At 31.9% G+C, this 15,517-nt stretch overlaps 1 protein-coding gene across 1 annotated transcript; it reads right to left on the bottom strand.

Annotated features, from left to right (window-relative positions):
- Positions 1 to 874: 874 nt before the first annotated feature.
- Positions 875 to 5,055, bottom strand: LOC102612034 (leucine-rich repeat receptor-like serine/threonine-protein kinase BAM1). Its single transcript, XM_006492526.4, has 2 exons — positions 2,091 to 5,055; positions 875 to 1,568 (listed from the first exon to the last, which is right to left on the bottom strand). Exons 1-2 carry the CDS (start codon positions 4,666 to 4,668, stop codon positions 1,159 to 1,161), a joined length of 2,988 nt encoding a protein of 995 aa, XP_006492589.2. The 5' UTR covers positions 4,669 to 5,055; the 3' UTR covers positions 875 to 1,158.
- Positions 5,056 to 15,517: the final 10,462 nt, after the last annotated feature.

Raw genomic sequence — 15,517 nt, 5'->3', positions numbered from 1 at the left:
ACTTCCACGTTCTAAATAAAATTGAGGCCCGTGGGATGACCCATGGCATTGCCCATGTGGCACAACAGGCCATCACGGCCCACATATGCTGTGCCTATGGGCCATGCCAGGCCTTAGATTTGGCTTTTGTGATTGGCCCAACTGGCCATTTTTTAATGGGCCAACACAGCCCAATGACAATCTTTAACTTTTCACAGTCAAGAAGGATTTTTTAATGGGTAAGCAAATTCAATTTTTAAACTATAGGCAATTACTAAAATTTTCAGTCAAGAAGGATTTTTCATAATTTTAAACCACCGGGTGATGTACCCCAGCTAGTCCTATACTGGCTCCCCAGTGCCCCACATTGAGACAATGACATATAGATTTAAGAACTGAATTGAAAATTTTGGGGCTAATATTTGTAGCTTTGATTAAGGTATAAATAAATAGATAAAACTAAGAATCCAGAAGGCTTACATCTTACTGATTTCTTCATTTACATTTTACTGATTTCTTCATTCTCTTTGACGTGTTGTAGGGTTAATTTATAAGTCTGACTGATGAAGGAATGTTATTTTTGAAAAAAAAATATATAAAACCACTACTTTATTCCAAGTTCAACCTTACCTTTAGGATATTGGCTGGACCTTCCTGCATACATGGGCCAATAAGCTATAATTTTTTATCAATATATTTATTAAAAAATGATAATTTAAAAAGGGTGCAAATTCTCTCAAATCTTAGAAATCAAATTTGATCGTTCTCAAACATTGTTGATAGTGCTATTTTCATATTGTTAATAAATAATAATTATTTTCTCATGTTAATATCGCTTAAAATTAATATTGATTGAGAGATCAAAAATTTCAAATAAAAAAATAAAAGAGAGAGATATGCATAAAGCAATGAAATATAAATTTCATGTACGTTACCACCCTAATAATATACAAAGAGCATGCAAGTACCCAAAAATGTTTACTACTTTTCTTTGGCACCAAATCCTCTATTTCCCTGCTAATCTAAGCCCAAAAGAGGGAAAACAGAAAATACAAAAATGTATACTTTGCACAAAAAAAGACTATAACAAGATCAGGCTAACTTAAATAAAACACCACTAAATTAAAGCCCTAAAAAAAGAAAAAATAAATTTATAAATAAATTCAAGTTTCCTCAAGCTCAGAGATCTTGTTTCAATTTATTATTAGGGCAACCCTTTGGATCCTTTTCAAGATTCTTCAATGAAGAAGATGAAGATTGGTTAAAATCAGAGGAATGACGAGGGAATTCGGATAGCATTTGAACAACTTCTCTCATTCTTGGTCTCTCAATGCTATTTTCTTGAATGCATAGCATTGCAACGAAGAGTAAGTGCATTGCTTCTTCTTTTGGTACCGTTGATAGCCTCGGATCGAGAATGCTCAAAAATTCTTCTTTCCTCCCGTTCGTTGCTCTTTTACTCCATTGTACAATATCAACACCATCGCCGAAGTCACCTACCGGACGGCGTCCGGTGAGAAGTTCTAAGAGAACGACTCCAAAACTATATACGTCACTTTTTTCATCCACTCTCAATGTGTACGCATATTCTGCAAAATCGAAATTAAAATAAAATTAATAACACTTTCAATCTTAATAATGTAATATTTAATTCAAAACACCATGCCTAAGAATTTAGTACTTTAGACAAATATTAAATATTAAATAAACACATCTAATTTTAGGTTTATGATAGTCGACTTTATGATAATTTCTCCTAATCCTTTGATAGACTGACCTTATGAAAATCTAAGGGTAGGGGAAATATTGTCACCTACAATGTTGACAACTTCATATACAAATTTAACTAACTCAACTAACCACTAACTACCAGTCAACCTCGGTTCAATTCACACAAAAATAGAAAAAAATTAAGTAGGTTGAAAACAAAATTATATGCGATCACCTATACAAATCAATTGCAAAATGTAATTACTAAATTTTACATTATTATGTTGTCATTTTTTGTTAAAATTTTTGTAATTTATTGAAAATTGAAAAATGCAACACAAAAATAAATAAATAAAATAATAAAAATTAATTCCAACAATATGAAAGGACAATGTACATACCAGGTGCAATGTAGCCATATGACCCTGCAATTGCTGACATACATTCCGATGCACCGCCGTCGATCAAGAATTTGGCGAGGCCGAAGTCAGCAACATGAGCTTCAAAGGCTGAATTTAGCAGAATGTTGTTTGATTTCACATCTCTATGAACAATCAAAGGTGAGCAATCATGGTGAAGGTAGCATAGGCCTTTAGCTGCTTCAATGGCGATTTTGTACCTCAAATTCCACCCAAGAAACGCTCCCTTTTTGCCATGCAATGCTTCCCCCAAGCTCCCATTTCTCATGTACTCATAAACAAGCAGATTGGTTTCTTTGTTTGAGCAAAATGCTAGTAACCTGACAATGTTCCTGTGCCTGATGTTGCCTAGTGTTTGAATCTCAGCTCTGAAGCCATGATCATGACTATGTGTGCCGAAACCGAGCAGTTTTTTCACAGCAATTTCGACACCATTGGGCATTTTCCCATGGTACACAATCCCAGCTCCTCCTCTGCCTATAACATTGCCATCCTTGACACATTCCAGGATGTCACTAACTGAGAACTCCAGCTTCTGGAATGCTGTCATCTTCCAGGAATCCGAGCCCGTCTTCTTGAATGATTTGGCCTTGATTATGGCAGCAGTAGCAAAAATCAGTGAGCATATCAGGAGGCCTAATGCGAAAATCAGCTTGAAATCCCCAGGGGCTTTTCCGGGTTGGTGAGTGATTGGTGCGACGTTGCAAGGATTGTTAAGGAGAGTGCCACAGAGTTGAGGGTTTCCAGCAAAAGATGAGGCATTAAAGACTGTGAATTGGCCTGATTCAGGAAGCTTACCAGAGAAATCATTGAAGGAAAAATCAGCAATTGTGAGGCTCTTCATGGATCCTATTGATTTGGGTATGTTTTGGTTCAAGTGGTTTCTAGATAAATTCAAGTAATTGAGGATTCTGACATTGGAAATTTCAGGTGGGATTGAACCGGAGAGGTTGTTTTGGCTCATGTCAAGGTAAGTGAGATGGTTACAGTATCCAATTGCCGGCGGAATTTCACCGGAGAGCGAGTTTCGGCTAAGATCAAGCTTTAAAACTTGCCTGAGTTCCCCAATGGAGGGAGGGATTGGGCCTGAAAATTGGTTTCCACTAAGGAGAAGAATTTGGAGGGAAGAGAAATTTGAAAGTGAAAATGGCAAAGGACCTGAAAGAAGATTGTTTGATAAATTCAGCTGGCCTAATCTGTCAGGATTTGAAGAGCTGTTACCATTTTCAGGCAATGATCCTGACAGGTAATTGCTCTGCAACTCTGCCAAATTCAGCCCAGGCAAGTAAATGAACCCATCTGGTATGCTACCATTCAGGTAATTTTGACCCAGCCTCACTCTAGTCAGACTATAACAAGCCCCTAACCTTTCTGGAATTGGCCCGAAAAGGAAATTTTTCAACAGAATTAAGATCCTCAGCTGATTTGATGAACACAGATCAGTCGGGATAGTACCGGTGAGTTTATTGGATGACAAATCGAGGACTTGAAGCTTCCCATTCTGGCCAAGATTTTCCGGTATCACTCCAGTAAAGTTGTTCTGCCACAGCCCCAAGGTTTCTAAATTGGGCAAGTCGGCGAGGTAGTCAGGAATTGAACCATGCAACCTGTTCATGAAGAGATTGAATAGCTTGAGCTGCCTGAGATTGATAAATGAATATGGGATTTCTCCAGTGAGTGCATTGTTGGAGAGATCGAGATTCACCAGGTTTGTTAAATTGCCAAGCTGCTTAGGAATTGAGCCTGAAAGAAGATTGATATGCAAGAAAACAGTGTCGAGCAGCTTCAAGTTTCCAATCTCATGAGGAATTTGACCATCCAATTCACAGCTTGAGAGATCCAAATGGACCAAATTCACCAATTTTCCAACTTCCCTCGGAATCCCACCTTCGAAAACATTGTAATAACCCAAATAAATCTCTCTCAAGTTTGTCAAATTGCCTAACTCTCCAGGAATTTTTCCTGTAAGATCATTTCCTGCAAGAGAAAGATACTCCAAGCCCTGTAACTCTCCATAGCCGTTTGGGATTTTCCCGAAGAAATAATTGCCACCAAGATCGAAGTACTTGAGCTTCTCCAGTTTCAGAATCCCAACAGGAAGCAAAGCTGTGAAATTGTTGTTATAAGCGTCAAAAACTTCCAGGTTTACGAGACTTGAGTAGTTCCAATCCAAGCCACCACTGAACTGATTGTTTGAGATGTTCAGGAATTGAAGACTGCTCAAGTTTCCAATCTCAATGCTGCCTGTAAAATTATTTCCTGCAAGAGATAAGTTTGTCAGCTTATCGAGTCTCAAAATTTGAGCTGGAACAGAGCCACAGAGATTCAAATCTGTCAAGTCTAACGAAGCAACTCTGTCCCTGGAGCAACAAATTCCAGCCCAGGAGCAAACTGAGCTTGGATTTGAAGAATTCCAGGAAATTAAAGCTGGTTCAGGATTTTCAAAACCTTGTTTAAGGGCAACCAAAACATGAAAATCATTCACCAAAGAAGCTGCTGAAGAAAGGTTAGGAATGTTTAGGAGAGAAAAAAGGAGTGTAACAACAATGAAAAAGGCCATATTTTCCTGGAAAATTATTCTTTTTTGTTTCAAGATGATTGAGTCTGGAAGAACTTGAAGCAAAGACAAAGGGATTTAAGGACTTGGGTGAGTAAAGATTTTCTGGGAAAAGAAGGAAAGGTGAAAGGAATCTCAGAAACTTCAAGTGTGTATAGGCTTAAGGAATCAAACATCTTCGCACAAAAAACCCAAAAAAAAAAAAAGAAGTCTTCAAATACAAGGAAGAGCTAAGCCTCTCCTTTTTGTGTGCTATTTTCTTTTAATTTCTTGTTAATTCTTTTTCTGAAAGAAGAAGAGAATCAGCATGAAATGGTAATGGATAGTCTTTATGTGTTTAAGCAAGGAAAGAAGAAAGAAGGGTTCTTGTTATTTATGAAATAAAAGAATGCGAATTTTATATATATGTATGTTCTGTTTATATAAACAAAAAAGAGTGAAAAAGCACTTGGATAACAGAAATTTAAAGTGAAAATTAGAGGAAGAAAAAGTAAAGTTGATACTCTCTCTCTCTCTTTTTTCCCTCTTTTTTGCCCTTTTTATTTATTTGTTTCTTTATTCATATGACAAAAATGCCCTTTACCTTTAACCAAAGGGATGGCTAGCTCTTTATTGCTTTGAATGAGAGATGATGGAATTGCACTTTCAAGCATTTAAAATGCTGAAGTATCTCGTCGCTTTTGATGGATGATAACCATGTATCCGAATTTTTTTAATCAATATTGATATTGTAATTGCTTGCAGTGAGAATAGTAATTGATATGCATGCCATTAGAGCGGTGTCATTGTGTTTCAATGTCTCAAAATTGAAGCTAGCAAAATTTTCCAATAAGCATGCTTTCCTTTTAATTTTTTTCCCCTTCATTTTTGGGGAAAACACACACGTTAAAATATTAAATCGAAGTTTTCTTCATCTTCTTGAAAGTTTCCAGCCGCAAAATTTATAATTTTAAATTTATGTTCAATTATGTAGTTGGATATTATTAAAAATTACTAGAGTGACTAAGGACTAACACTGAAGTTAAAATATTTTAAAAAAAACTAATTTATTAAGGATCAATAACATTTTTAAATTTGAATGCAACACAAACGTTATCTACTATCATATTTTTAAGTTACGTCATTCCAAAAATATATATATTTGCGCTTATTGGTTAGACTTAAATGTACATTCAATTATTTATTACAAGATAAGTATCAAAATCAGGAGTAAATTTTACTTATCAATCAATACAAATTATATTGAATAAATTAATTCCTTTATACCTATAGTATCACTAGCAATTTTTGAATTGCCATGACATAAGCAATAAAGTATGCTTCTTGTGCGATAAAAAGCATATTAAGATCTTGATGATGCGTGAGAAAAAGAGGTTCCATTAAAAAATATACAATAAAATAAAATTTAATAGTGATCTCATTTTTGACTGATCTTGATCACTGTCATAACATTGTCAGAATCATAAATCTAAGTAACCATAGGTTGGAGCAAAATTAGATTTCGAAGGATTATACTAATGTTCCATATTTGTATTGAGCATTTTCATGCAGAATGTTCTGTTAAAAAAATGTCTAGTTTTATATTATCTATATAGAGATTAGAGAGTGTGAATTTTCTAAACTCAGAGTTGGAAACATGTGCCTGCAAAAACAGTGCTAGGTGTAAGAATAAGTAAAAGACGATGATTATTAATATATCATTACAATGTTTGGTTGAATGATCAATAGATAATTATAATGTTGTAGATATAGGCTGCATGAAAGAAGGTAACCAGTGGAAGCGCTTTCTTTCAGCAACTTTATTCCTTCTCTTGCTTCCGAGCTAGCAGCCCTACACGACTGGGCCCAAGACACCAAGACCAACTCTTCTCTCTATGTTAAATGTACTATCTAGCAGCTTAAATTGCTTTATTAGAAGATGGAATAGTCTTAAAGGGGGGACTGAAAAGTAAAAGCAAGTAGATATATATATATATATAAATAAGTGTTTTTCTTTGAAAAAAAAATCCACTTCAAAAGAAAAAGAAAAAAGAAAAATCCATGACCCTCTTCTTCACATGGAAAAGAGTGCTCATGTTCTGTTAACTTGAACTAAATCTCTCTTTCCCTCTCTCTCTCTCTCTCTCTCTCTATTTGTGCAAAGAAAAATACATGCCTTCCCATGCTTGGGAAAGCGTGCTCTTGTATGAACATGAAAGAGAGAGGGGTGGGGGAAGCACTTTTGAGGTGTCTCTATCTGACTTATTGAAGGGCAGGTGTGGCTCTGTAGGGTCATTGTCTTCGTAGTCTAGGCGTCCACCTTTCTCTTGTGGGCTAAAATTACAAAACCCTGAGTTTTGTCACTCAAATGTTTTGCATAATTCTAACATATTTTTGAAGAGTCTTATATTGTAGGTAAAGTCCATATATATATCAACTTCATCACTTTTGTCCAATATCTTAATTAATTTAATGTCCAAGTTAATATTAAAAGCCAAGACAGCTCTCAACTTTAGAATCTTTTTGCTTTATTGATTTATTTGAAATAACAAGGAAAAGATATGTGATGAAATTCAGAAGAAACTAAGTGAAGTGATTGATGAACCTAGATTTGCCACAAGGAAAGCAAAAGAAAAGACTTTGCAGCATATATTTGTTGGGTTTGATTAATGATCATGGATAGAATATATATAAGAAGTCAAAATCTGACGAAGAAAAGGTTTGTTTGATTATTGTCATTTAAATTACATGTTGATGCCCAACTTTATGCCAAGGAAAATTGAAGCATTTGATGAGTAATTATTATATAAAATTATATAACTAATTGAATTTTAACCATACATTTTTATTTAAAAATAAAAACTTAACCCAACAACTTTTAAAACAATATATGCTCGTTTCAAAATCGGATGCATTTTTTTTCATTAAATTTTGGAAATACTTTGTCTCTAAACAGTTGTTGGTGAATAGTGTAATTACTTCAATATCAATGAATATTGTTACGGTATAAATATTATTGATGTAGTCTATATCACATCAGAATGAATAGAACATCTTAAATTAATTACATAAAAATGCCGCCGAAAAGAAGACAGTTTTCAAATCATTAATTCCCTCACTATAAAGGGTGAAAGGAGAATCTCTGTAATATAAAAACATCTGTGCAATTATTTTGAATTAATTATTTAATTATAAGATAATATAGAAGCAAAGAACAATAGTAGACTTTCTGTTACACTATATATAAAATAAAAGATCAGAGAATCAGGTTCTACATATTGCTTTCATATTTATTGACTTTCACTGTAATATTCTTTGTTGGCTGGTTGTATTATCGAACAAAGCTTATAGAATATAAGAATCTTCATAGCGAATTTTTTTTGCAAAATTACTTTATTCATGCGATGTAGGTTGGTTGTGTGAGACGAGTATGGTACCTTTTAGAGATCATAACTTAGGTTTTAAATTTATATCATTTTGAATCTTGTGACGAGACGAATAAAATTTAAAACTACGTGCATCATTCCATCTATTAGTCGAGTCAGAAATTTCGTTTCTTCTTGATAATTTTTTATTTTAAGATTTTTGTTATTTTTCCTGTTTCTTTTAGGATTTCCATCTTTTTCTAGACGTAAGATTTAAGTGCTTTTTTTCTTATTTAAATTAAGAGAATTTTGTTATAAAATAATGTATTAGATTTTTCTACTTTGGTAAATTTGCGATATTTAGCGTTACTATATAAAGGAGCTCAAAACCATAGTTTTACTAATTCAGACTTATTCAATAAATTTCATTATTCAAAAACCCATATTTTTCTATCAATTGACTTTAAACATTTCCACATCGTCATGATAGAAGAAAAAAAATATATTAATTAGTATAATCTTCCATAACTCAACTTTCTTTGGGTTTCTTGAACAATATTTAAAATAATATTTTTATGTTCTCTTTTTATTTTTTTTTTTTCTGATTGCATATATTTAGATGCGGAATAAGTACTGCATGGTGTGCATTGAACGGCCTTCATTTATATGTTTAGAAAAGTGATATTTTTCTCTTAAAGGCAATAAGTGTGTGAGAGGAACAGCACCCGCTATTATCGTTCTTACCGTCTATGTTTTGTGAAAAAAATAATAATAATAACAAGTGGGAGAAGAAATGGACAGGAGGGGTTTCCATTTCTTATGCCTCATGTTGCTTTTATGGGTGAATGTCAGTGCTTATATATTCTATAGATAAAATTTCTCATTATGTAACTCTAATTCGTGATGTATATGGGATGTAAGTATTCGTACAATGACACGTGATAATACGAAAATGACATGATAACTTATGTTGAGCTCGCGAACACCACTAATTCAATTTGGAACATTACCAATAAGCAGCGGATGGTTACTAACAAAATCATTTGTTAACAGTTCGGATACAGACAAAAGCGATTAACAAGGCCAATGGCATAAAATAAAGTAAAAGGATGAACGACGGAGATTTAAATTTGAAACCAAATCTCCCTTCCAGTCTGCTTTCTTCGGTCTATAAATATAGGCCAAAATGATTGAGAAATGATCTTTTAATTAAATTCTCATTTGAATAAGAGAAATCCAGCCCTCAATTTCATAAAAATTCACAAAATAAATATTGACAAAAATATTGGAGTGCCTTCACAGATACATAGTCTAATTTGTGAAGACTTTCAAGAATTAAAGAAGAAAAAGCTCGACCGGATAGCAAGAACAGGAATAATCTCCAATTTGATCTTCTTTTATTTAAATTTATTTGGACTATTGAAGGTTTTTTGAACCTTCAACTTGTAAAAACATAAATTGTAATAATAAACATGCGCATGGACGTTGAAGGTTATATTAATCACTGATAGAGTTAGAACTTGATATTATAGCATATATGTAATATATATATTACATACATAATGCTCAACCAATGATGATGCTGTATACATTTTCCAAAAAAAAAAAAGGGTGTGCATTTGGAATTTCAGATATATAGTACTCATATGATGAAGTAGGTGAGTTGCTGCTTATTGTCTGGCCACAACCAATGATTTTTGTATGTTATTGTATGAAAGGCTATCTTCATGCTCAATGCCATACAGAAAAGGAAGATTTTGCCTATTCATTATGTTGATAGTGTTTTGTACAGTGGATTCAGGACTCAGGTGCTGTCTCTTGGGCACTTAATTACTAAATTCCAACCCAAAAGTTTCCAAATGTAAAATCGTATGTATATTTCATACAAGTCACCATAATCTCACATGAAAAATGTGATATGGGGCGTGAGATACACGGTCCAATCACATGAGTGGAAAATGCACCAAAATCAGTTGTGCCGCCTCTTCCTCCTCAACATTAATTGCATATATTTCTTATATATAGAGAAATGTTTCGGTCCGAATTTTTAAAGTGCGGGAAAGTGCGGTAAAATTTTAAAACCGTATGATTTTAAAGACTTAAAACTGTAAATATTTAAAGCCGTGTGATTTTAAAGCTTTTCCGGATTTTTCCGCACTTTAAAATCCCTAACTAGAAAACTACTATACCGTGCTATACAAATAATTTGAAGGGTAATTATACGTTTGTTGTTTTTTTTTTAAAAGAAAATTTTTGAATATGATTATAGTGCCTTTACTTATTAGATTGGAGAGTAAAAATTCAAAATTAGAATCATTGACAATATTTACTTCACAATCAAAATAGAGGTGGAAATTAGGATTGGATTGTGTCCACACAAATTTGGAAATGAAAAATGGGAGACTGGTTTTGAAAGAGGTGGGAACTGGGAATCAATCTCCCATTCTCAAGAGTTCTAATTCTACCCCATTCACATTTTAAAATACCCAAAATACCCTCCCTTTAAATGAAAATATAAATAGCAAAAAATAAAAAAGCAGCAACAACAAATCCCTAACTCCTCGTATCGAGATCTAGCTGAACATTGTTGCCAAAATCAAGTGTCATCACCATAGTTGTTGGTTTGGCGGCTGTGAAGCAACATCTGTTGCCAGTGTCATCTCCACTTGGGCCGTCTCCATCTCAATTTCTTCTCCGTTTTCTCCATCTCAGTTTCATCTTCATTTCGTCCTTAGTTTGGTCTCCATCGCAATGGTTTTATTCTGATGATGATGATTTGTTGTTGATGATGATTCTGATTTTAATTTTTTTTAAATGGATTATTATTATTATTATTATTATAAAATGTCATAATTAATTAATATATTTACAATAATTTTTAAATAAATAATCAAAATAATAATTATGACAGTAGTTAATTAAGGACCTTTTAGTAATTTAAAATAACTTAACTCATTTCAATTTTAATTTTAATTTCAAGATAAAGTAAGCACATTAATGACAGTCTATTTCTTTTCGATTCCAATTCCTACAATTTAAATAAACAACTTATTCTAATTTCCATTCATCATTCTCATTCCAATCCATTCGGATTCCAACCCATTCGAATTCTAGTCTATTCTGATACCGGTTTAGTAAATGATACCATTAATTTAATTATGTCACAAATATCAGGTCAAATTTTAAGAAAATTCATTAATTTTGAACAAAATGTTCTATATTTTTAAAGCGGGGTTTTAAATATGGATTGTTGTAACTATGATTGGCAGCCACACAAATTGCTACAGTATGAAATGATTAAGCAATATGCAAATGGGAATTATGCACAATATTTGACCATTAATCCCCTCTTGAAATTTCTTGGAAAAACAAAATCAATTTGATCCCATTAATGAAAAAGGTGTTCCAACATCATAACTTCGTATATTCTTTTATCAGTAGAATCATCCTTTGTGAAAATAATTATATCTATAGGTTGAAATTCTTCAACTTCAAGGGAAAAAATTACTGAATCCACAAAAATAATCTTCTAAAGAAAAGGAAATCTAAGTATCAATCAAGTACATATCTTTAATTTTCAAAGTTCATTGGCTGAGCAATGATTATGGGAGGTAAAATCATTATTAATTATACCATATATACACATGTAAGTAGAGTGCTATTATCTATACATGCTCTCAATAATATGTAGTCTTTCAGTAGGCCACGTTGATATGATTATTAAGTATTCCAGTTTGAAGATCAATTTTACCATATGCAACCGTAAAAGCCAAATTAAAACATGTCATTTATCACTTTCAAAAATCCAAAACAAGTGAAGAAATAGTATGCATATTTAACCCTTTTTTCAATTTTACTTATGACGTTATAAAAATAATATTTCTATAATTATGGAAAAGGGATAGTATAAAAAAATTTCAACTATATAAGTGAACTTAAGATAGGAAGTATCCTAGAACTTTGTATGTTTTATTTATTAAAATTTGTTTAGCTATGATGGGTGAAATAGAGGCAAATAAATTAACATTACGTAGATTGAAAACTCAAAAATTCAGAAATTAAAATATGGTTCAAAAAAATAAAAGCTGAAGGGGCACTAGTGAACATGGACGGCACTCGTCGTGTAATTAAGGGCACTAGACAATATAATTACGATTAACACAAAAACTTTAATATTGAATATTGAATATTGAATGTGGAAAGAACATAATTGTCCTTTGACCAGGGGACGCCCCAATATTTATGAAAAAGCAAAAGCATATGCATGCTCTAAAATCAAGTGCTTTCAGGGCTGAGCTCTTTGAACAACTTTCGCAATGCCTCCAAAGTGCTTTTGTCAAAAGAATGGCTTTGGCTTGTGAATTGTGTTTAACTCAATGAACAAAGGAAATGTCTTTAATTCGGAAGAAATTGGCAATGGTCCTGTTTATTCGACCGTTGGGAAAGGAAAAAGAGAAAAGAAAAAGAAAATTAGAAGGAAAGAAGAAGAAGAAAAAAAAAAGGAATGCCTCTAAAGCTTGTAATAGATCAACCGTTTGATCTATAAGAATTTTTAATTTTCGTCATAAAAATAAAAAAATATAACAGGATAAACAAACGAAAACTTTTCAAATTAAGAAAATTTAATTATTTTAAAGTGCATTTTAAAATATATGGTAAATATATATATATGTCAAATATGTAAAATTAAAAATCTAGAACGCCAAGTTTAATTAGGCCAAGTGTGATGCACGGATTGTAGCATTTCTTTATAATTTTATCATTCCTAGCTAGCTACATTAAACTTTCCTTCTGACAACCCAAAAAAAAATTATTAAAGGGAAATTATTAATTTCTAAATTGATATGTGAAACATGGTATTGAGGATAAATTTTGTTTTAATATTATAATTCATATCTATTGATCGATATATTACAATTAGAAATCTATTTGTTTATGTCATTTCTATTATAACATAACATGTAATATCCGGATCTGTCACCAAATATTTAGGGAAATAAATAAATAAATAAATTTATTTTACTGGAAAATAAGGGGATAGTTTCTTATTTGTTAATTTTTTTTTAACAGATTAAGCATCAGGTTACTGTATTACACAGATATTTACAACTGCTATGACAGTAAATCATTGCACTGATATTTACAATTCGATATATATATATATATATATATATATATATATATATATGAAACTTACATTATTACATTTTTATTTTATAAAGTACATGTCCAGCCAAATACCTCTCACGGAAGAGGGATATCTTTACTCCACTAACATTTCGCAAGAAAAAAAAGACGTTATTAGTAATCTCAACACAATCATATTTTAATTAAGACAGTTGAGTTTATGGAGACTCGAACCATTGCATTCATAGTCATACTTAACTTTTAAGGGCAATAGTTCACTATTGACTACAAGCCCAAGTTGCTTTATCTGCTAGATTAAAATGTGCACAGATTACTCAAGAAAGCAAAGATTGCTATTGCAAAAGAAGAAGAAAAGAAAAAAAAAAGGCTCTTCTCCCTAGAACAATAGCAGTAACTAGTAATTCTAAATGGATCGCACACTCAAGAATTAGCAGGACTTATAGTTCCCAAAGTGCTTTCTTTGATTTTTTTTTTATTAATTCAATTTGATTCTTTAAAGGTAATGGCACTTCATGGACAGGCCTGTAGCAGTACAGCTTTGGAAGCTATTTGCCCAGTTGCAGAAGCACTTCTGTTCGCAGCTGCAGGTACGAAAATGACATTCTCTCAGCTGTAAGTTAACATTTTGCTTTCGCTTGGCTGGCCCCATGCATGACAAATTTTTTTAATACAAAAATTGCAAGAAAAATTATCAGAAATCTCAGTCATATAATAGAAGCCATCAGCCATGCACCCAATTCTGAAAAAGTTGCAGACATTTTTGGACGATCATGTATAATTTTTTGTGAATTTGTCATGCTGAAGCTGTGGCTTTGTGTAATGGATACATATGTAATTGAGTTTATAAAATTAAAAAAAAAAAAAAAAAACAGAGAGATACAGCTACCGAAAATGTAAATTTAGGAAGGACTCAAAAAGTAAATTTTTTTCCAAAGACTCAACGTTCTTGAGCCGCTCCAAATATTCGAATACATTTCTACTTTTGAAATTCGTGGCATTTTTTACATCACAATTTACCAAAAAATTAGTTCTTTTTTACGATTATTTCTTCAAAATAATATAAATAGATTATTTAAATTTTGATATTGTTCAATGAATAGCATATTTATGGCTTTCTCGACTGCATGAATGGATATTCAGTGAAAACCACTCCCAATAAAAATATATATGGGAGCGTGAGATGCACTATAAATGAAACAAAAGTTTTTTGCTCTTTTTTGTTGTTTTTTTTAATTATGGATTTTTTTTATTAAAAATCTGTACAAAACTCTAAAGCAACGTCTTAAAAGTATAACTCCACGTATTTTCAATAGTAATGAGACAAAACATTGATATATATAAATATGGACCTTCACTTTATCACTAACTTCCTTGAAATACATAATATTAACTAAAAATAAATTGAACTTTATTATATTAGTTCTTCAAATAATACTTCCAAAAACAATATCCCTTTTGGAAGATCACCTGAATATATTTAATTTGCACGGCATCTTAGTTAATCGAATCTCCATCAAAATACATGCAAAGGAAACTTTTATTCTGCAAAAATTTTGCATTCATTGCTCTTTGTTCCATTATAAGCACTTTTGAGGCTAAAATCCAGAATGAATTCAGACATATTTCTTTTGATATATGTATGCTTACGAATTGAACCTCTTAATTTGCAAAATTTTTTCTTGATTTGGTTTATAAATTGCAAGTAGCTGCTTTTATCAGGAGAATCAGAATTTGAGTAAGTGCTCATTGTTATTATAGTTGGATAGTTGTAGTTTCTAAAGTATTTAATAAATACTTATTGTTATGATTTGAAATAATTTGAAAATTAAATTAATTTTATATTATATTTGTATGATAAAAAAAAACGTATAATATTTTTATTATTTACGCACATGATCATTTTTTTTCATAATTATAATTTTTTTCCATAGTAAATGTGACTTAAAAATCACAACACTTTAAGCTCTAAATAACAAAAGACGAGCAAATTATTAATGAAGGATTTTCTTAATTATTTGGGAGGTTGCCCGATCATTGAAGCTATAGGGGCAAATTTAAACTATACCCAATGATCTTGAACCAATTAGGTTTTCAAATAAAGTAATTAAAAACATCCTTGTAACAAATATTTCTGATAAATTCTATAAAAATTAGAGAGATTTCTAACTACTTTATATTTATTTTTATAATGATTTATATCGAAAATCATAAGAAAGGTTTTCCCGCATTTAAAAAACTAAAAGGATGTACCCGTGTTTAGTTAATCAAGCCAGAAACACCCTTCCGGTATGCGTGAGTTTGTTTCAATTGTCTTGGGACTTAAATAACAGTGCTGGTGGCGGACCCAAAAACTAAAATGA

The sequence above is a fragment of the Citrus sinensis genome, chromosome 5 (assembly GCF_022201045.2).
Source record: "Citrus sinensis cultivar Valencia sweet orange chromosome 5, DVS_A1.0, whole genome shotgun sequence".
NCBI classification, from domain to species: domain Eukaryota; kingdom Viridiplantae; phylum Streptophyta; class Magnoliopsida; order Sapindales; family Rutaceae; genus Citrus; species Citrus sinensis.
This window is presented reverse-complemented; position numbering and strand designations above follow the sequence as displayed.

Coding starts and splice junctions, on each gene's coding strand:
- LOC102612034 (XM_006492526.4), bottom strand. CDS start 4,668: ATGGCCTTTTTCATTGTTGTTACACTCCTTTTTTCTCTCCTAAACATT. Junction 1,569..2,090: donor ATATGGCTACATTGCACCTG/GTATGTACATTG, acceptor TCGATTTTGCAG/AATATGCGTACACATTGAGA.